Source organism: Tribolium madens, unplaced genomic scaffold (genome assembly GCF_015345945.1).
Source record: "Tribolium madens isolate multiple individuals breed KSU strain unplaced genomic scaffold, Tmad_KSU_1.1 Scaffold_19;HRSCAF=116;Tcas5.2_LG9, whole genome shotgun sequence".
In the NCBI taxonomy this organism is placed as follows: domain Eukaryota; kingdom Metazoa; phylum Arthropoda; class Insecta; order Coleoptera; family Tenebrionidae; genus Tribolium; species Tribolium madens.
Genome location: NW_025400983.1, coordinates 16035075 through 16057255, shown reverse-complemented (window position 1 = coordinate 16057255; position 22181 = coordinate 16035075). Strand labels below are relative to the sequence as shown.

At 30.3% G+C, this 22181-nt stretch overlaps 1 protein-coding gene across 4 annotated transcripts in view; it reads left to right on the top strand.

The window, feature by feature from the left end:
* Positions 1–22181, top strand: part of LOC123012181 (metabotropic glutamate receptor 2) — a 390426-nt gene that overhangs the window by 237436 nt on the left and 130809 nt on the right. The window contains exons 1-2 of one of the 4 annotated variants that reach the window (XM_044410059.1): positions 16640–16770; positions 20022–20543. The exons of the other annotated variants lie outside the window; for them this stretch is intronic. Coding sequence (XP_044265994.1) covers positions 20093–20543 — 451 coding nt within the window. The 5' untranslated portion in view covers positions 16640–16770; positions 20022–20092. Of the gene's footprint in view, positions 1–16639; positions 16771–20021; positions 20544–22181 lie in introns of those variants that run through there. 4 annotated transcript variants of the gene reach the window in all.

Genomic DNA, 22181 nt, shown 5'->3' with positions numbered 1-22181 from the left:
GCATGAAACAACCACTTCGGTTAAGTTCGGAAAATCTTCGTGATGAGCTCGGAACGCAACTTTAACAATTAATTTAATAAAAAAGTACTTTCTAAAAAACAATTTTATTTAATTCAAGGTCATTTTTAGATCATAATCCTTAATTAAAAGAATTAACATGGTGGGTTGCCATTAAAAAAAAATTTTTTTTCCAGAACTCGAAAACTAAAAGAAATTGCGAAAAATGTTATTCTTGATAAATGGTCACATTTTAATTGTACTTTACGCTACACTAATTATTTTTTTCGTAAGGTGCTTAGTTTACGAAAAAAACCGCTTGGTTCCATACTTTTTATTCACCTGGTACATATACCGAGATATCAAGTTAATTTGTAATCGAGTCATTTTTGGATCTAAAAACGTACGTATGTCTGTTTGTCTGTCATACATACATACGTATGTATGTCTGTTTTTAAATAACTGCACGTGAAATGTCAAATACAATGACAAGCCGAAAGGTAAAACAGCAAAATGGCTGGAATTAGTTGCTCACGTATAATAATAGGACCGTTCTTTTTTGAAGGTAAATCATAAATTTAGTTATTAAAATCATCATCTTTTTGATTATGCCCACACACATACGTTTTCGGATCCAAGGACGAGTCGATTACACATTATCTTGATCTCTCGATACTTACTTAGTTTTTACTTATTTATAAAGAAATCATCAATTGTAACTTTTTTGGGTCACATCGTAGGTATCTATATGAATTAAACTTGTATCTGTTTGAATAATGAACTTTACCAACTCGCTAGGACACCAAGGATCCAGTGAGCGGCAAAATTATGGAATAATCTCATTCAAACTGAAAATACAGGGTGTTTCACACAACTTTACGAGGCTTGCACCTAATCTACGCACCCAAATGTACAAAATTCACAAAACACTAGATACGAAAAATACACATTTATTTATTTAATTTTTGGAAACCCATGACTGTAGTTGTTAAACTAATCACTGTTGCATTAATAGTCATAAACTGCAGTTTTCAGAAACAATTATCATTTGTTCTATCAAGAGACGGCATGATTATGATTCTAGTTTATCTATCTTAGTCAGTAACTAACTAAAAATGTTGTCATTTTTGAAAGGGTAACAAACTAGAGGAGATTATCCCATTTTTCAAAATATGTAATCGAGTTCGTATCGGAATATGTATTATCATCTTACAGGCGCAGGCCTCGTAAAATTATGTGAAACACCCTGTATTTTGTTTTGTCAAAAATCCTCGAACACGTCAATTTTCTTTTTAAAAAATACACAATTTTCAACTTGATTTCAAATTTTACACTTTTTGGTTTTTGAGTCATGACTTCATCAACTTTTTTTTTAATGGAAACTTCTAATTTTTATATCGAATTCGATAGGTTGTTGAAATAACAACACCAAAATATTATGTACTACATAAAGTTTTGCAAAAAACATTATCCAAAATGTGACAGTTTTAATAAATAAGATTATTCCATAATTTTGCCGCTCACTGTATACAAGTCAAAGTCGCCTCGGTTGATAACACCTAAACTTACTTCTTTTTTTCAAAATGTAAATATTTAAGTAATAATATCATTCTTGGCTTTCTTAATAAATGTATCATTTTTTTAGCACATCCGGTGTTGCCGGAAATGCTACCAAATTTAGTTTTTCAAATGGAACACCTATGTTTTTTTCCTCGAAACAATAATGATTGACACGCTCTGCGCTACCACTGTCTCATCTTCACCGGCGTAGTCGCTTTAAGACTCCCGAGGCCACATCACACATCGAGCTACACTGCACTGATGAGCCMCAAAAGGGCGAAACCGGTCTGCAGTTTGCTCGATGTATGATGTTGTGCCTCTTTTTCACTTTTCACATGAAAAATACCGTAAACCACTATTTATTACATTTTGCGTAACACAATGCAATCAGAAAACATCTTAAAACTTAGAATTTTATAAGGACATTTGCTTGGATACACTTTAAGTGTTAGTTTGACAAATCTAATTTGTCAGTTTTTGACAATTTTTAGACAAGCTTGAAATATTTTTCAAATACAATAAAAATGGACCAAAAGCTTAAAGAAAAGAGAAAAATATCTAAATAGAATTCACCAAAATCGTTCAAAATTTAGTCGAATTGAAAAACGACAAACATGATCATTTCTTAAAAGTAAAAGACTCATTATTTGTTAGTAAAAAAACAAGAAAAAAGAATTTTAATGTTTGGTCATCAGTCTCGAAGAATATCCAAGAACTTTATCATCATCATGCTATTTCTAATAATTAAAAGGATTCTGAGAGAAAGAAAACAAACACTATGTAACATTTAAAAAAGAAAACGACAATTTACAGTAAATGTTCAAACTGAAATCCATTATTTTCAATTCATAAATGGCATCTTTGACGAACACTTGTAACTGCCCGCAATAAATAATCTTCATTAAAGTTTGCACAAACGTTTGTTATTCTTTCTCTTAGCTCTTGAATTTTTTTGGGGAGCATTTGGAAGATAAACCTGATCACCAATATAGCCCCATAAAAAGAAATCTAGAGGCGTAATCACTGCTGTTTTAAATGTGTTAATCAACATTGTGCGGCGGTGCACCATCTTGTTGGAATTCATTTTTACATATTGGATTGCAGAAACGTGTTTTCTAAATGTTCTAATAAGTCTTGAGTGAAGAATTCATGATATCTATCGGCAGTAAGATTACCATCGAAAAAGTAAGGTCCTATCAATCGATTTTCTAAAATACCACCCCAAACGTTTACTTTAAATCGATTTAGATGATTTCGTTGTCTGACGAGATGATTATTTTTGGACCAATAATAATGAATTGATCTATTAAACATTTCACTATTAATGAAAGTCTTCTCATCACACCACAAAACTTTTCTATGAAAAAGAGGATCTTCGTTACATTTTGTAAAGAACCATTCACAAAATTCAGTTCTTCTTGGACCATCGTTCTCTCGTAAGGCTTGGGTAGCTCCGGTCTTTAAGAAAAAGTGAATTAAAGAGACATTTGTCAATAAAAACAAAATCTCACCTTATAAGTTTTTTTTTATGTTTTTTTAATACCTTGTGAACCGTTTCATTAAAAATATCATGCTGATGAGCGAGTTCCCTTATGGAAACTCTTGGATTTTTTCGACAGAACATTCAGATTTCTATTTTCTTGTTCTTCACTAAGAATCATAGGTTTTTTAGTTTTAAGAAGCGAACCAGTTTGTCTCAGTTTCCAACGATTTATTATTATAACATTATATTATACTTTGAGCAAAAAAAACATAGGTGTTCCATTTGAAAAACGAAATTTGGTAGCATTTCCGGCTACACCGGATATTCCAAAAAAAATTGATGCATTTACTAAGAAAGCCATGAATGAATATCATTATTTGAAAATTTGGTTTTTGAAAAAAAAAAGTAAGTTTAGGTGTTATCGGCCGTGGCGACTTTGACCGAACACCTGTTAACCAAAGTAAAGGTTTCATCTTAACCTAACCCTCATTTTTAGATAGCCCCACCCTAAAATTAATTCCTAGATCCGCCCCTGATACATGGCTTGTAAATAGAACAAGTAAATTGTTAATTGTAACCTGTCATGATAAAAACATAATCAGTTTTCCACAAATTTTGTTCTAATTTGAGTCTATCGCCTAAGCAACTGAACACAAATTTGTAATGAAAAATGAGACTTTAGTGCTTTGATACATAAATAACTATTATTGTAATTTTGACAGGTGAGAGAGGTAATTGGCCACTTTCTTTTCTAAAATTAGGGTGAAAAATAGCATATGATATTATTATTACAAATAACATATACCATTTTATCCGCAAACGATTCAGATGGAGAGAAAAGAGCATCACACTAATTATTATCGTGTCAATCACTCACCAMAATAATCAGGACGCTTTGAAATAAAATTATAACAAACGTCACGTGTCAGTTTCGAAATTTGTGTTGAGATTTTCATAGGTGTTGATTGATTTAACTAGTGAATAACCAATGTAGTTTATAGGGCAAAATGTCGAATGCTGATAATCTACACTGTGCCTCTCTAGAAAATTCTGAAGCAGCGAAAACATTGGTACATGTCAAGTAAAAGTGTAAAACGCTTAGGCGAAAAAACAGTGTTTTTACCCCATGTCTAAAAGGTAAAACTTTTACTTGTGTCAATTAATTATAAAAGCATCATTTTCCTAACATTCGCAGATGAACTTATTTTCGGTTTGGGTTGTAGGATTTTTTTATTATTTAGATTATTTAGTTTTAATCTTCTTTTAATAAGTTTTTCGTTTTATGAATAATGTTTCTTTAACACAAAAACTGAAAAATGCAAAATATATTTTTATGTTCCAATCGAAACTAGTAAAAACAAATCATTGCACTCATTTTATAGTATTTTTAAAGACGAGCTGAAAAGCCACAATCATCTACCATGAGTGGAAAACAACGAGTAATAGTATATTCCAATCGAGCAGGAAAATATCTCATGACATTCGCAACAAGTTCGTATGTACTATTTTATTCACAATCACATCTTGTTTGAAGAATAAAATACAGCGTGTGTTAAAATTGTTTTCATCTATAGAATTTCTTGACATGTAAATGTTTCTGGGCCGGTTTACTCTTTTTGAATCAGATAGTTCTGTCAACAGTGACGGCTGTCAATTGAAATAAATTAACATTGAGGTTAATTAGATTCAATACTTTTTAAAGCGACATTTTTCATTTTGCATGAAAATTCCATAGGCGACTAGATGAAGATCATTTTAAAACACGCTGTATACCTTTTCTTGTCATATGATGTAAAAAAAAACAACAAATTGATTTTAATTACTAATAGACACCTGTTCTCTGTTTATAATGTTTGTGTTATTTTTGTCATGAGTTTTTTTCCAGTTGTTGAACATTTTGTGAGCTGGAGATTTACTAAATGAACAAAAACTTCTGCATTCTGTTAAGTAAAGTGATTAGAACTGGAATCCCATTTCTCATAAGCTTGGAATCGATTATTGCTGTTGGCAAAAGAGTATATCAATTTTTAGCTCACAGTAGGATAAGACTGGAGCTTTAACTTGGTTCCATATGTTTCCAATTTTGTTACGACGTGGWTGTTCTTTTTTATGTGTTGGACTAGCCCTTGAGCAAGAAGCATTATTGAAAACGTGCAAATATCTATTACAGATTACTGCATTATATTTCAGAATTTACAGAATGTGCAAACTTAATAATTTTCTGTYTAAAAATGTTGGTTTTATTGATGTTGTAAGTGGGACCATAACTAAATGATTTAATACTTTATAAAAAATTGAAAAACGTCGATCCCGCATCAGGAATTTAATAAAAAATTAAATATGTGCTACCTATAGAATCGATATTTTACATTTACTTTTTAAAAACATAAGAATAATTCCAAGAAATTTTTCTATTTCTTCTGCATTCATTGGTTTTCRYAATGTGACTCGCGTATTTTGGAAAGTGTTTTTGGCAATACRTTGGTCGGCATAACGATTATTTTCAGTCACCATTAGATTTATAATGTCATTGTTTACAAATACATTGAAGAAATCATAGGGGGTCCCGTTGTACATGGTTTCGTACAATTCCGTTCGAAATCCTGTATTTGTATTGTTGAAGGTAATATTTCTCGGGTGATTGCCTGTAACTAGTTTCCACTGATACTGAGTTTCACTACTATTTTCATTTTGTTCGTTCTCGTCATCGCTTGAAGATACATTCTTCATTTGCCGAATAACTTCTTCAATGGTGTCATCTACATTCTTTATCACCCGGTTACAATGTTGTGGTTACTTCAGTCGATAGTGACGGTCTCAAGCAGTCATTTTCATCATTTTCAAAATTTTCATAGGTCAATCGGTTTACAGTCGATGTTGATGGTCCGAAGCAGTCCTTTTCATCACTTTGGAAATTGGCATAAGTCAGTTGATTCGCATTTTTTTTTCTTGTAAGTTTCCATTTTTCAGTTGATTATATTCATAAGATGAATCAGAGTTTTCATTTGAATCTGAAGTAGCATTTGAGGCAAAAACATCATTGTCGTCTTACATTCTTGCAACAAACGCTGTAATTTTGTTGTTCTTCCTCATAAGCCATCTTCAAGAAGCACAGTAACAACTTAACGCAAGATTGTGCAAGTGTTTATTACCAAAATAGGCACGTAGAAAATTGTTCTATATATGGTGACACGTAGACTTATCTGGCCACTTGATCAAAATTGAAACTTCGAGGCCGCTTGAGACCAACGTGTCGCCATTTTTTAGTTTACTAATTAAGGAAACATGTTTGTATAAATTGTGACAAAAGTTATTGATGATGGCATGTGATATCATTTTAAAGCAATTTAGCGAAAAAAAAWTTTTTGRCTCGAATGCCCATTTTTTTGCATACATGGTGGCACTTAACGTGTTAATATCAAGAGAATTAAAACAATAGGTATAAGTACTTTTTTTATCCGTATTGCATTAGATACTGTACTTCTAGGAATGCCAAGCAAATTTTCAATATAACTGAATATTACGACCATTATTATGTTATTAAGGTATTATGTAGAACAACAGCTTCACCTACTTCTTTTGGACCCATGTGATTTTTGCCAATAAAACAACTTATTTTTAACAGAAAACCGCAACAAACACCAAAAAATAAATTAAACAAATTATCAAGTTGAGTACAAGTAAAACGGTTAATTATTAGAAGCGCCTATTTTGACGTTTTGGCATATTCGGCCTACTTAATACGACATTTATTGAAATTGGAAATCTAATACTTTTCTTGAAGGTTTATATCTTTTATGTCTCAAGAATTAAAATTATTGAAAATGTGGTACATAATTAAGAAAAGAATGAGCAATAATCTGAAATCAGTAAAAACTTAAGTTTGTCTCTATCGCACACCACAGCTCAGTATAAAAATAAATAAAAAAACAGTGCCGTTTTTGAGTATCACATTTAGAAGACAAAACTAGAAATGTTATTGAATTACAGTAAAACTTCTCAACAACAGACACCGATGGGGAAATCTTTAATTGTCCGTTGTGAAAAGGTGTCCAAAATAAATAAAAAAAATTGAAAAGCCTTTTATTCAAAATATCAAAATAAAATAACAAAAATACAAAATCAAAAGCATTATAGAAAAATAGAAAAAAATTGAATTGAAAAAATCGTTAATTTTTGATTGTTTAGACCAAAAGTTCTTCATTATTTTAACTAACAAGTTTTTCTTGGCGTTATGCTGTATTCTGCAAGTCATTAATGTAATCATTGAATCTTATACAAAGTGGTTATAAATGATTTTCATCTAGCCAGCTGTGAATTTTCCATATAAAATAAAAAATGCCGCTTTACAAATATAGGGGTACCTACTTGTTTTAACTCAAAATTAAAAAATCGCCGTTTACTAAGCGTCCACTTCGAAAATAGACTTCAATTATAAACTTGTTTTCTTCCAAAGTATACATTATTATCAATTATTATTGGAAATTAATTGAAACAATAAAAGTTTAATTAACAACAATTTATTATTAATTAATAAGTGACACTAATGACAGAACTAGAGCTTTCAAAAATGTAGAGCGGCACAAATAAAGTTACATGCAAAAAAATTCCAAAGCTGGCTAGATGAAAATTATTTATAACCACTCTRTATAAAAGTTTACATAAAACAGTAAAACATTTTACATTTACTGATAAGTGATAAAACTAAAACTATTCATTTATATTACTTACTGGCTTGCATCCGTCACTTCGTTCACGTAGATTTTCGATTTAAACTTTTGTTAACTTCAAAGAGGGAATGTGAAGTTAGGCTGTTTATCTATTCTTTTCTTGATTCATCAACTCAAACCAACGCAGAGAGCCGATTTTTAAGAAAATGACGAAAGCACGTTACAAACGCTTACACCCCATTTCATCTAGTTGATTTTCAAAAAATGTCTTCTTAGTGCACTTCTACACCCTCAAAAGTCAAAATTCTAAATTTTGTGTTTATAATTTCGTTTAAATGTTTGAACCCTATTTCATCCCGTTATAGGTTGATTTTTGAAAAGTGACTGATTGGTGCACTTTTCCAGTCTAAGAAAAAATATTTTCCAAATTTCATGTTGCTATCTTCGTTTAAACGTATACACTGCATTTCACCCCTTTAGAAACTGGTTTTAAAAAATCTTGTCTTAGTGCACCTTTACAACCGCCAAAGAACATATCTTCTAAATTTTATGTTTCTGTCTTCGTTTAATAATTATTGACAACCCATTTTATCTCTGTTAGAAATTAATTTTCAAAAAATCTTTTTTTAACGGACCTCTACACCCTCTAAGGAGTGTTTCCTTAGGTTTATGTTTTTATCTTTGTTTACATGCTTACACCCCATTTCACCCCCTTAGAGATTGGTTTTCGAAAAATCCTTCCTTAGCGAACCTCTACACACTCTAAATATATCTTCCAAATTTCATATTTTCATTTTTGTTTAAATGTGTACACCCTGTTTCACTCCCTTTCTAAGGGGGTGAATAAATTTTTACTTATGTATTATTTTTAAAAAACTTTGTCTTAGTGCACTTTTACAACTGCTAAGGAATATATCTTCCAAGTTTTTTGTTTTTATCTTCGTTAACATATTTACACCCCATTTTACCTCCGTAGAGATTGATCTTCGAAAAATCCTTTTCATACCGGACCTGTACACCCTCTAAGAAACATATCTTCTAAATTTTATGTTTATATTCTTGGTTAAACGTATGCACCCCGTTTTACCCCTTTTCTAAAAGAGTAAATAAGTTTTTACTTATTATTTTTGAAAAATCTCGTCCTAGTGCACCGTTACAACCGTTAGGGATCATATCTTCTACATTTTTTGTTTCTATCTTCGTTTAACATTTTACACCACATTTCTCCCCTTTAGAGATTGATTTTTGAAAAATCTCTTCTTAGCAAACCTTTACACCCTCTAAGAAACATATTTGCCATATCTCATGATGCTACCTTAAGTGGTTTAGGCTGTGCGTTGTTTGTCAGTCAGTCACGGAACTTTTTTATAACCGGTGTTTATTTAATTTGGCGTCATAGTTGGCGGTGAAATAAGTGTGTTGTGAACGGATCACAATTGAAATATTCTCCTTTCTATTACTCAACATGTTTTCCTGCTAGATAGAAGTTTTGGTATTGAATCGTGGTTAAAAACTGTTTGATCAACCACTGGTAMTTTGCATTTTTTTTGTATTTTCGTGTTGTAGAATTTTTGGTACTAATGATTAAGCAAAATAGTGATCTTTAAACTGTATGACTACTGCTAATACAATCAATAAAATAATTTGAGGTAAAACCAATTTTTAGCCTTGCTTTAAAATCAATAATTAAGTTAAAACAACGTTAAAAAAATTGWGGAATGTTTAAATCTGAAAAAAAATGAGTAAAAGCAGTTGATGGGAAAATGATATTTTATAAAAAAAAGAATACCAGAAAAGCAGAAAGCGGCAAATCGTCTAATAAAATCGTTCAAATAATAGTGTGGAAGAAATTTTGAGGAATAAGAAAGTATGGTAAAGACAATAGAGTGCAAATGCGTCTGCGGGAAAAGATTAAAAGCTAAGGATTAAATTTTTAGAGAAAGATTATCAGGCGATTGTTTTGCTAAGTAATGTTTGATTACAATTTTTTGTAAGTATTAAAACGTCATTTATTTTAAGTAAATAAAAAATATGTCATTTCTAGTAAAAACATTAATTAAAATAAAATTTTATTTGTTCACGTTTAATGTAAATGCGCCTCTAAGCTGTTATTTTCAATAACAATCAAGTCTAAAAGTAAATTAAAACAACACGCACATGTCACAAAGCCACAAATACTCCCATGTGACGTTACCATAATGAATCGGGCTATGTCTGCTAAATTTTATTAGTTCAAATGATGAATTATAAAACAAATGTAAAACTTTTGAACGTGGCTGTTTAAAAAAAATGTTATGCTGTCGGAAATTTCTAATTTTCTATGTTTTTTTTTATTCTGATAGATTTTTCTATAATAAACATTGAGTTTTTTTTTGTATCGTAATATACTTTGACCCAACTAAGTTTTGAGTTTTTTTCAACTTTTTGTTGGATAGCCTATATGCATAATAACTGTTAAACTTGTAATATAGAAAGTAGTCGGTTGGTTGATAATAACGTAAAACATAACTTGTGCTCCAAAGATTTAATTTCCTGTTAGCCTCATAGAAATGTATTTATGTCCAATAATAGCAGTCAATTAGAAACGGCCCAAAAATTAACTGATTTTTTATTTCAAGACATCGATTATAGCTATTACTATAACGAGAATAATTGAGCGATTTATAATAATCGTCCGATATGGTTTAAATCGCTAATATTCGAGTTATATTCAAAGCTTTATCGTATCATCTACTTACCTTGTGGAAACATTTTAGATTTGCAAGATAATCAAGTGAAAAGGAGAGGCAATGTGTCAAATTCGGTGTCAAAAACTGAAAGATCAATGGAATGTTTACTATGATTTTGTAACTAATATATTTTGAGTTGGTATCTAACGTATAATGTCTCGTATCGAACGTATTAAGTGACCATAATAGATGATGATACGATAAAGCGTTAAATCGATAAAAAATCTTTTATGGTGGATTTATGCTTTCACATTTGAGATTTAATTAGGAAATTAACGGATTATATACAGGGTTATTCATAAATATGAAGCAATATTTGAACCTCAAAAATGACCTATAAAATGATGTTAATTTTTATGAAAACTCGTGTTCTATCTCTACTGATAAGAATTTGACAGCCCTTGGAATTTGGGTATGGAAATTTGTTTTTTCGGAACCATTTGAGCAAATATTATAAAATTTGGAATAGTTACTTGCGAGAACATACTTTTTAAACTGGTAATCACGAAAACCGGATACATCTACTCAATTTCCGGTTCCAGCAGTTGCAGGTCACATTTTCTGTGTTTTTTAATTTTTTTACCCTCTTAACATTCATTTTTTATTCCTCAAAACAATAGAGTAATCAATTTCGAATAAAAAACGAATAACCTTTAATACCCCTAAAATGGACGGTTTTAAAGATATTTCAATTTAAAGTGAGAACTGCACAACACTGAAAGCAAAAAGTATGAATTTTGAATGAGTGATATCCACGGGAACAAATGACCATGGTCACATATTTTGCTGTCAGGCATCTATCAACGTGAGATTGGACAATTATTAGACGATTAATCGAAAATATTTAATAAAGTAGTTTACCTCAGACTCCAAACATAACTTAGAATAAATCCAAATGGATCTCGTAGCATTTCATTCATAAAAAATTCACAAAAATTTATCGGCGAAGTTATAAGATGTCTAGCAGCGATTTAGGTGACCATGGTCATTGGTTGCCGTAGATACCATTTATTCAAAATTCATATTTTTCATTTTCAGCGTTGTGCAGTACTCACTTTAAATTAAAATATCTTTAAAACGGTCCATTTTAGTGGTATAAAAGATTATACGTTTTTTATTCAAAATTGGTTACTCTATCGATTCAAGCAATAAAAAAATTGTGTTAAGAGGCCAAAAAAATGGAAAGACACAGAAAATGTCACCTGCAACTGCTGTAACCTGAAATTGGGTAGATGTATCCGGTTTTTGTGATTATTAGTTTAAAAGATACGTTCTCGCAAGTAACTATTCCAAATTTTATAATATTTGGTCAAATGGTTCCAAAGTTATTACAAAAAAAAAACAAATTTCCATACCCAAATTCCAAGGGCTGTCAAATTCTTATCAGTAGAGATAGGACACGAGTTTTTATAAAAATTAATATAATTTTATAGGTCATTTTTGAGGTTCAAATATTGCTTCATATTTATGAATAACCCTGTATAATAATGGATTGTGAAGATGAATGTAGTTTTGAAACGCTTTTTATACTTTTACTCACTGCCACTACTTATTGTTTTTGGTTCAATAAATAAACCCCGAGAAGAAAAGTGGATTAAAAATCCACTCTGTGAAATAATGCGTCCGATTTACACTCAAACTCGTAGAATAAATAACTATTATCAACTACTTATTAAAATCAATGGTCCTCTATGATCACAAAAGTTTTTTCAAATATATTCACATGACTCCGCATTTATTCCAGCATTTATTGCAATTAGTTGGTCTTAGTTTGCAAAAAAGAGCACTACTAAAAATTCAATAATACCTGCACACAGAATGATAATGACAGTGAGTATGATTTCAAATTTTTGTTCTATAAAGTAATTTTTTTTTTTACTACTAGCTGTAAAAGATACTATTATTTAAGTAGTTTGTCGAGAGGTCGTGAAGTTGTTTTTCTTTCGTAATAGTCGATAATCCTTTTTAATTTTGCAGGGCTATAATGTAGTAGAGGTGGATAAATGCCGATGTTGGAGGGTACTACATTGATACAAATATTTCTAAAATATTATTATTGAAAACCATTACCATAATGGATTTCGAGATGAAATTAATGCAAAATCGAATAAAAAAGACTTAAATTTCCTTATTAAAAACATCAGAATAACCCCAACATTAATACTTCTATGTCAAAACTGCCAAGACAACAAATGGGTTTATTTCATGTTATAATACTATCAGTTGTGAGCCAAATTTTAACAATTATTCCCTTTTTTTGCAGTTTCTTTGTTATTTTAACAATTATTTCATATTAGGTAGTTAGAAACTTCCTTTAATAGTTGCAGAAGTAGGTACCTACACAAATTACATAACCTCATTTACGATAAGAAGAAAATAATACTTCTAATTTAAGTTAATGACTCAGGTAAGTAATTAATTACTGTAGGTAATAATGAATTAACAAAAATAATAATGTTACGTCTAAAGCAACATGTCTATCAAGTGAGGTTATATTTTTCACCGTAGTATTTCTGGCTAATAAATATGCTAGTAGTGCAAACTTTAAACCCTCATAACTTCGAAATTTTTATAGATAAAATTTTTTGAACATTTTTTCCATGTTCCTGGTATCTTACCTTATATGGCATTTTTCTCTAGGGCGCGAGTTCTGCCGCACCCTGTATATTATCGTGTATATGGCGTTTCAAGAATCAGGTTTCGTTTACAAAATTTAAAAACAAAATGCCTTTACCAACGAGTAAGAAATTACCGAATGTAGACACTGATCTGCCATGTTTTTTATGTGCTGATGCTACTTTCCCGTTAACTTAAAATATTATGAAACCTTTTCCTGGAGAAATGATAAAGGAATTTATAATTAAATTAAGTAGAGCTAGAGATTTTGGCTCAAAGGTGGCGCATCCTAAGAAAACCTACCATAGCAGACATTACGAGTACAACATGTAAAAATATATAGTTTTTGCAACTGTTGCTTTGCATAACTATTTATAAAGGAGTGAACTAGAAATTCCAGAGAGTGATAGAAAATATTGTCCGATAAGTTTTGCTGACACTGTTTTGCCAGACGGTGCAACTGCCCCTGGYAGATGGAAGGATGAACCAAGGTTTTTACGAAGTGTTGGTCGAACAGGTTCTAATGATGCTAAGGGATTAGCAAAAGAGAATAGAGATAGATTGTGTCACTATTTTATTTCTGCACAACGATCTGTACTTTGTCAAATGGCGATTGTTATGAGGGGTGCTTTACCTGACYGTTAAATTTAAATAAAAGAGTTAAAATGAATAGTTTTTATTTAATAAACAAGTGCAATATTAATAACTATAACACACATTGCAAACTACCTAAGTCATGGCATTCAAATTCTAAAGATTCTTGGATCATTGGAGAATCTTTATTTTCGAAGAATTTTTTACTCTTTTGTCTTTTAGACCACTTAAACTGAATGCAATATAGATTTTGCAAACGCAAGATATTCTGGATTTATTTTTGTTTCTACGTCTGTATTTTGACTATTTTGTTTGTTCGTTAAATATTGACTAAAATTATTCTAAGTAATTTAGATATGTGCCCCTAATAAAACATTAATTTTTCTTTATTTTAATAGTGGTGTTTCATTTTTTCTTCTAGATTGCTCATTTTGCTCACTATTAATTATTTTGCTTCGTTTCAATATTGGAATCTGGTTCTCAAGTTTAGCAATTTGAACTGGCGTCAGAGATAGGTTCTCGCAAGAGTACTCCACTTTTAGTTCTGTAAAATTAAGTCGTTTTTAACATTTTGTGCATCATTAAAAATGTTTGGTCTATTTTCTAGTGTCAATATGGTCTTTTAAAAATTTCATTTGATGGTACAAATGCCATATATTAAAGTCACTTGAACCACTTCTAATGTTCTCTATTCTTTTCCTCTCAGTATTAAACTTTGCCCTCAACACATTTTTCCTAATTGAATATACTACATTAAACGGTTGAATATACTACATTAAACGGTTGAAATGCTACATTAAACGGTATAATTGAAAGTTTATGTTATTTTTACCATCTGTTCCAAAAGATGCGCCAATTGTTCGCCATGCGTTCTTTGGCAATGTTGTTCTTATWCAGGCTGCCAATTTTAAAACTTGCAATCGGCAWTATCTCTAGAACTGAAAAAGTTATTGACAATCACTCAAAACTTCTTCGGTAGTTAATAGAGGGTATCAAAATRTCACTGGTAAGTGACGCACTTCTCTACCCACCCTTGAAGTCACAGTCACCTCAAATTGAAAATTTTAAATGGTAAGACCCTACTTGTGATACAGTGTTGGAAAGCTCATAATAAAAATGTCATACAACAGCCGATTTGGTGAACCCGTTTGTCCAATTATTCAAAAACGAAGATTTTAAATTTTCATTTTTTTTATTATATTCAAGGGTGGGTGGAGGTGCGACACTTCCTTTCATTTTGATTCTCTCTAGGAACCACTGAAACGGTTTTGAATGATTCTTAGTAACTTTTCAGTTGAGARATATTGCCGATTGCAAATTTTAAAATTGACACTGTGTTTTTTATCATACAGAAGACTACATTGTTTAACTGTTTCAATGAGTGCAGCTCATTACTTTACTGGTTGATTTTTTATGGCTTTTGCTTTAACATTTTTTCTTCATAAATTTTTTAAAACTAATAAAATGTGATTAAGTGTTCCCAAAAAAAAAGAATCTCAGGAAAATTTGAGACAAATACATGAATTACATTAGATCAGTAATGGTCTAATTTTTTTCATGTATTTGTCTCAAATTTTCCTGAGATTCTTTTTTTTTGGTAACACTTAATCACATTTTATCAAACTAAATCAAAAACCGAAACTGATGTAAAATTTTAATAAATTGTAGAATTACGCGCCTAAAATAGGCTAAGCAATCTTTTCTACCCTTATAAAACACATAATACATAGAACATATTTAAAAAATACACTTCATATTAACATAAAGTCATGTGTTAGAGACTTTAGCAATTTTTGTTATTACAGTTATCAGTTATCACATAGACTTAAAATAAAAATCTACCATTTCGTGCGATCGCAAAGCAATGTATTGAATTTTAGCTTTCTTTATCAAATCGCAACAAGAGGGCTTGTTCGTTCTGTAAATTAAATATTTAGAATAAGAGAGACATTTTAAATTGACTGTGAGTGAAAAATATCTAATCAAAAATTAAYTATCTAAAAACATATTTGTAATAGGGTAAGTCGGGAGGAGTTAGACCAGTTTTGTAAAATCCGCTGTAAAATTATAAATTATATACAAAACAATATAAAATTATAAAAACAAATATTTTTTCCCACTCTAAAACTTTTTTCAAACGTAGGAAAATAAAAAAAATATTTATTTGTAGACGTGAAAATAATGTGTACCTATTTTTCGTTAGTTCATTTTCTTTAAAAATATCAGTTTTGGTATGGTAGCTTAATTTATCTATATTGAGTTAATTTTACTGTATTTATTGCTTTTTGTACAGTTTGAGTAAGTTTAAACTTGCCACTGCTGACCTCCTTGCAGTTGTTTGTACAAAACATACGTATGTAATTTTCTATTGGGCCCAATTTTTTAAACGGTCTCGTACTGTAACTTAAAACTTTAAGGTGATGGGGTTTTGGAACGTTTCTTCCGATGGTCTATTTCTCCCGGATTTACCCTACTAGAATATTACCAGGATTTGTACATTTCTGGCTTTCGTATTATTTTCAACATAAATTTATGCACCTCAGCTCTATTTTGCTTTCATAATGCTTTAATAGGAGTAGCAATAATAAAACATTTATAAAGAAACAAAGGAAACAAAGTTTTGTTTTTCATTGATTGTTTTGCTGTAGATAAAAAGTTTCAAATTAAACAAGTTCAGTAGTATTTCCATCTACGCCCCCAAGTGCTCTTGAAATCTTCTCACAACAATAAGAAGCTTAACATGGCGTTATAAGTTTAAAAGAGTGCTTTGAAGATGTTGCTGTTTTATTAGTTTCAATTTTTTTGTCACAATAAAGAAAACGTATTTGAGCTTTTGTAGAGAGAATATAAAATTTGTCAGCCAGAAGCAATGATTTGTTTTTGTGTCCACGCCCGTTCACGTTGGATCCGGCGTGGCTCCGCGCAGTCTGCCGGAGCGCAAGCTCTACACTTGAAACTCCGGTCGCTTCTCGTATTTTATACGTAGTCCTCCGTGATCCGCCTTCGCGAAAATACGCAGAAATYGGTTTATAAACTGCACAAGTCGTGAACTTTACAAGTTTTTCTACAATGTTCCAAACTGATTTTGACACTTTTTCATTATTAAGCRAGAAAATAAAGGGTATGTCGTTTGCCCTTTTGTCACTTTTTATTGTTTATTTATATGAAACTKCARGAGAAAAACGTAATTTTATCTAATTGTAGTGAATGAAAACGTTGTTTTTCTCATTTATGCAGGGTTGAAAAAAAGTAGGTCGAAGGAAATTAATTATTTATTAGCGTATCAACTAGCGTAAATTGTCAAAATGGAGGGCATGGTCATTAAAAGGTAATGACTATTGCATACGGCATGTTGGGATAATTACACTTTAATTAGTGAAATATTAAATCGTGAAGGAGGCTTTAAGATTTGTTTTATAGAATTTCATACAAAATTATTACAAAATAATACAAGAGTATTATTAKTAATTAAATAGTACACAAAATTTTGACTTTTGTGCTTTTTGTGAAATGCATCCAATTTGAATTGGCACATTTTAGTGTTTTTATTTATTTATTTATTTTTATTAGTGAGCTGTGGCAAATAATATAACAAATTCCTCATTTCAAAAGCCTTTGAATGAAACCAATAAAAGTATAAAATTAGATTCCACGAAGCAAGACACAAAGATAAAAATATTTTGTATAATTATAATATGTATATTATTTAAGAAAAAAAATATATTTTATTTTTGGTTCTTGAACTTATTAATGGAAAATCTAAACAAGAATTTAAAAAAAAAACTTGAAATCAATTTTATGGTTTTATTTAGTGAGCCACAAATGAAATGATATTGAACYCTTAATATTACAAGAAGTTTCTGCAGTAAATCATATGAAGCCAAAAAAGAAATGTGTGAACCACAGACGTAATAACGATAGAAAGCATTTCAAACTGTCTTAACACTGATTTCTGATATCTTGCTTTGTTTATCACAACCTCAACAATGTTCATTTCTGTTTGTTTTTGTCTCTTTGTATAATCAAGGCAAATGTCCTGAAAAAATCATCTTTGCATACACACACCGTATATGCTGAACACACAGTTTCGTAACAAACGCTGTAACCAACAAACAATGTTTGAGTTTGACTAATTTGGCTAAAGATCTTGAAAACGTCTGTTGGTGGCTCTAAAAAATTTTGTTTCAAGTTTAAAAACAAACTTAGATTATTGTAAAAATAATAAGCCACGTTCTAATTTTCGTCGTTATAAGTGTTACTTTTCAGTTACTCGTAAGTAACTGGAGTTTTAGTAAGGTTTTTTATTGCTCATTCTTTTAAATTTTCTTGTACTTAATATCATTTACTGAAATTAAAGTTGCTACAAAACCGTATAATTTAAAAACAGATTTAAAGATTTTAAAAAGATCTCGATATCGTTTGTCGTGTTCTAAAATTATTTATATCAGGGTCGGTTTACAGAACATTTAATTGCAATTAAATTTTAATTCGGGATTAATTTAGTAGTATAAATTAGTTTAACTGCGAATTAAACTTTACATTGTTTTCTGTAAATGAGTCTATTGTAAATTAGATAGAGTCGCTAATAAGTATGGATAATAAGTATGGATTAAATATTTTCAGAACGCTTTAAGAGCACGTTGAAATTGGGAAAACAGTTTACCTATTTTCTAGTCAAAGTAAAGAGCTAAGGATAGATAAAGACAACATTTCTAAGGATAAAAAAATTACATTTTTCAAAATTTAATTACTTCGATAATTTTTTCTAAATAAGGTATGCATGTGTTACAGCACAGAACTCAGAAAAAAATGCTCTTCTTATAAATATTATATTTGACTCTTTTTGACATTAAAAAAGAACAAGTTAGCTTTTTAGCGACCCTGTATATTTAATTAATAATTACCTAAAAGCACAGTTTTTGGAAGAAATTATTAAATTTATTTCAGTCAATTTTACAATACAGTAATACGTTTTTATATAGTTATTATTTTTATTTCTTGAAAAGTAGTGAAATTAAATTAAAATCTGCCGGCACCAAAAATTTAATTTAAAACCGTATTTTAAAACGTTTAATTGTTGACCCAAATCATCAAAAGGTAATTAACAGGGAGCATCATCTCTAAAAATATTTTTTCAATTCATTTCGGCTAATTGTGTTTTCCCTTATTTTTGATCCCGTTATTTTTCTTCCACAAATGTTTTTATACAAAGCAACAAAGAATGCATTATTTGAAGATGAATAAATAATTCAAAAACATTGTGGGTAGCAATTAATTTTTCTATTTTGCTAATGTGCAGTATTTATGTACAATTTTCCACAGTTTAAACAGCTTAATGGAAACTGAAAGTACCATCTGGCGTTTCTGTGGGCTATGCAACAAAACTTGTTGTTTTCAAATTGATGTTTAAACTTGKAAAGACATTTTGTTTAATTCACACAAAAGACGAGATGAAATCGAATCGAAAAGGATCGATCACGTGATACTTTGATACTTTGAGTTACGGAACTAATAAACGAGGTCTAATCCCAACAAAGTCAAGAGACTTAATCCATTTAACTTCGTGTAGATGAGAAGTTTCTGTTTACATCAAGGAAATTGTGTCCTGCTCAGTGTTGCCAGTCCAAAAAATTAAAATTTAGCTGAGCTGTTGAAAAGGTACACCTATTTTCACAAGATCACAAGATTGTGATTTTAAATCTATCTAATAGTGTGGAAAGTTTACATTGTTTTTACATAAATCTGGAGATCAAACGGAGTTTGAAACGGAGTCAGAAATAACACCATGTTTGATCTAATTTGATAAATTTTCAACATGATTTTACGAAAAACTCGTAATTGCATTTTTAGGTGAAAAATATAGTGATACACTTGAAAAGGGAAATAATTGTCATGTTTGAATTGACCTGTTTATTTTTTTCTCGGTCACAAGAAACTGAGATTTTAGTATTTCACAACTTGAAAAAGCCAAATATAACAACACCATTTTCGACCAAATTTTATAGTTTCTCAGTCTATTTTTTTATAAACTTACAAGCTAAAACGAGTAAAATAAAGAAAATAACATCAATATCACTTTATTGTTGTGATTTTTAGGCGTTTCTCATATAAGTCCTTTAAAACTTGAAAAATGCAAAAATAACAATTTCTGGCCTAATTTTGTGAATTTGTGGCTTGTTTTTAACGACACTTTAACAATTTTTTATTCTAAATAATTATTATCAAACAAAAGTTTTTACCAAATCACCAAACTAGCCTGAAAATCATCAGATCTTGTGAAATGTTAACTAACTTGGAAACACTGAGCCTGTCATATTTAAAAATTAAAATCTTTTTTACTTTTGATGTTTCACTTTAATATTTCCTTCGTAGATTTGTAAACGCACAAAATGTAAACGCAACAATCTAGAAAATCTTGACGGTGCATTGACAAGAACAAGAACATGAACATATTATTCGTGTATTTTAATTTGGTGATCCACATGACGTACAGCAAGCGGTCTTTTAATGACAATTATAAACACCATCATCACTTTTTTGACTCGTTTACCTTCAAAGAAAGTGACTTGTCGGACGTTTCGACGCATCATCGTCTACGACATCATCATGATGTATTGGGAGATATTCTGTGGCCAGTCAAAAAAGAAGCAGTGGTGGAAGGCGATATAGTGTTGGGTGGTTTAATGATGGTACACGAACGTGAAGATACGATTACGTGCGGGCCGGTRATGCCTCAAGGCGGAGTTCAAGCCTTGGAAGCAATGTTGTATACTTTAGATAGGTTGAACTCTGCACCGGAACCGCTCTTACCGAATATTAGTTTAGGGGCACATATTTTGGATGACTGCGATAAGGATACGTATGGGTTGGAGATGGCCGTCGATTTTATCAAAGGTACGATTTCTTGTTTTTATATTTATTTCGATGTCAAATTGTGAAAAAGATGCGCATTTCGTTTTGTAAATTCACGAGTTTGTCGTCAAGATATTGATTACAGCAAAGTTTTAATAAATTTGGCAACGTCCTAATCAGCGCTTCAGAATCTATAAAATGATAAAGGTTTTTTTTAAACAAATTTAAAGTCTGAAAATGCGTTTTCGCATTTATTTTGTCAATTTCCACGCAAATACTATCCAAGATCAGAATGTTTTAAACTTTCTGTGGTCTTATTGGCATCGCAAAAACCGGAGAATTTYGGTCAAATTAATTAGGACTTATCAATTTTGGATAGGACTGCGATTTTSTTGAAAATTGTTAGGTGCAAAACGATATTTTTTAAWAATTGGGAWATTAAAATAGTTTATAGTGACACCAAAMATAAAAGGTTACGATTAATATTTRTAAATGCYGAAAAAAAAATCTGGTGTGAACATCACACGACTTTCCTTATCCTACTTATTTGGAAAACATCTTAACGACAATAATTTATTKTTGGAAATCCGAGTAGCAAACCTAACTTGCRTTAGTGCCACCTACCGRATTACACGCGAAATAGATCATAGTTGTCGCGGGYTYGAGGGTTTTATGATTCTAAGTAATTTGTATCCCTATGAATTTATTGTATTTTTTGTATTTTCAACCGTATAATTTTGCGTTTTCGTACATGACGTGTATTTCTAGCGACGTTTTCATGTTTTTTGTTTGGAAAATTAATAAATGTGTTTTTTTTTGTTGTTAAATTTGAGATTTAAAAAGCAGAAATTTTAAAATAAGTATTAGTAAAAACAACTTATTTAATTTAACGACAAGTGAATTTATAAAAAAAACTGAAAATATAAGATTAATCTTAATTTTGCGACGAAGTCTATTTTTAAAAGTTGAAAATATCGTAGCAAATCGGTATCAAAATTTGTTTCAAATTTTTTATAAAAGTAGGTGGGTACATTTAATGAGAAAAAGTTTGAAAATAATGTGACGTTATTTTTTCAAAAATACACACACTCATACACACACACACGAAAATATTATAATTTATGTCAATAACTACAAGACAAATCATTAAAGGACTTTTTATCATGAGCACTTAATTATTAACACCGTAAGTTAAATTTGAATCCATGTAGTCTCAGACCTCACCTATTTTCGGTAAGCTTGATTATGCTTAAAAGTGAGACCATTTATTTTAACATTTGGTAAGCCTAAATAGTCACAAATATTTTGCTTTTCGCTAATTAAGAGTTATTTATTAAACAAGCTTGGCAATAGAAGCAATCAATAGTCCAGTAATGACGTTTATTTTTGAGACTATTAATCGTTGATTAGCACCTAGTTTGTTACAATATTTCGCCAATGACCGTTAAATAAATAATCTGATTTATAGTTTTGAATATTTGATATTTGATCTTGTGCATTACTTTGACAGTAAAATCGTTCAGAAAATTCTTTTTTTTATTAATGTTATTTGTACAACAAATAACTTCAAAAATTAATAAATTAATTTTTTCAGTTGTAATAAAAATTGCTGTAAACTAACCTAAAAATGGTGGAGGCGTCAGGAAAGTAAATGATTTGTGATATTAATTTAAAATAACG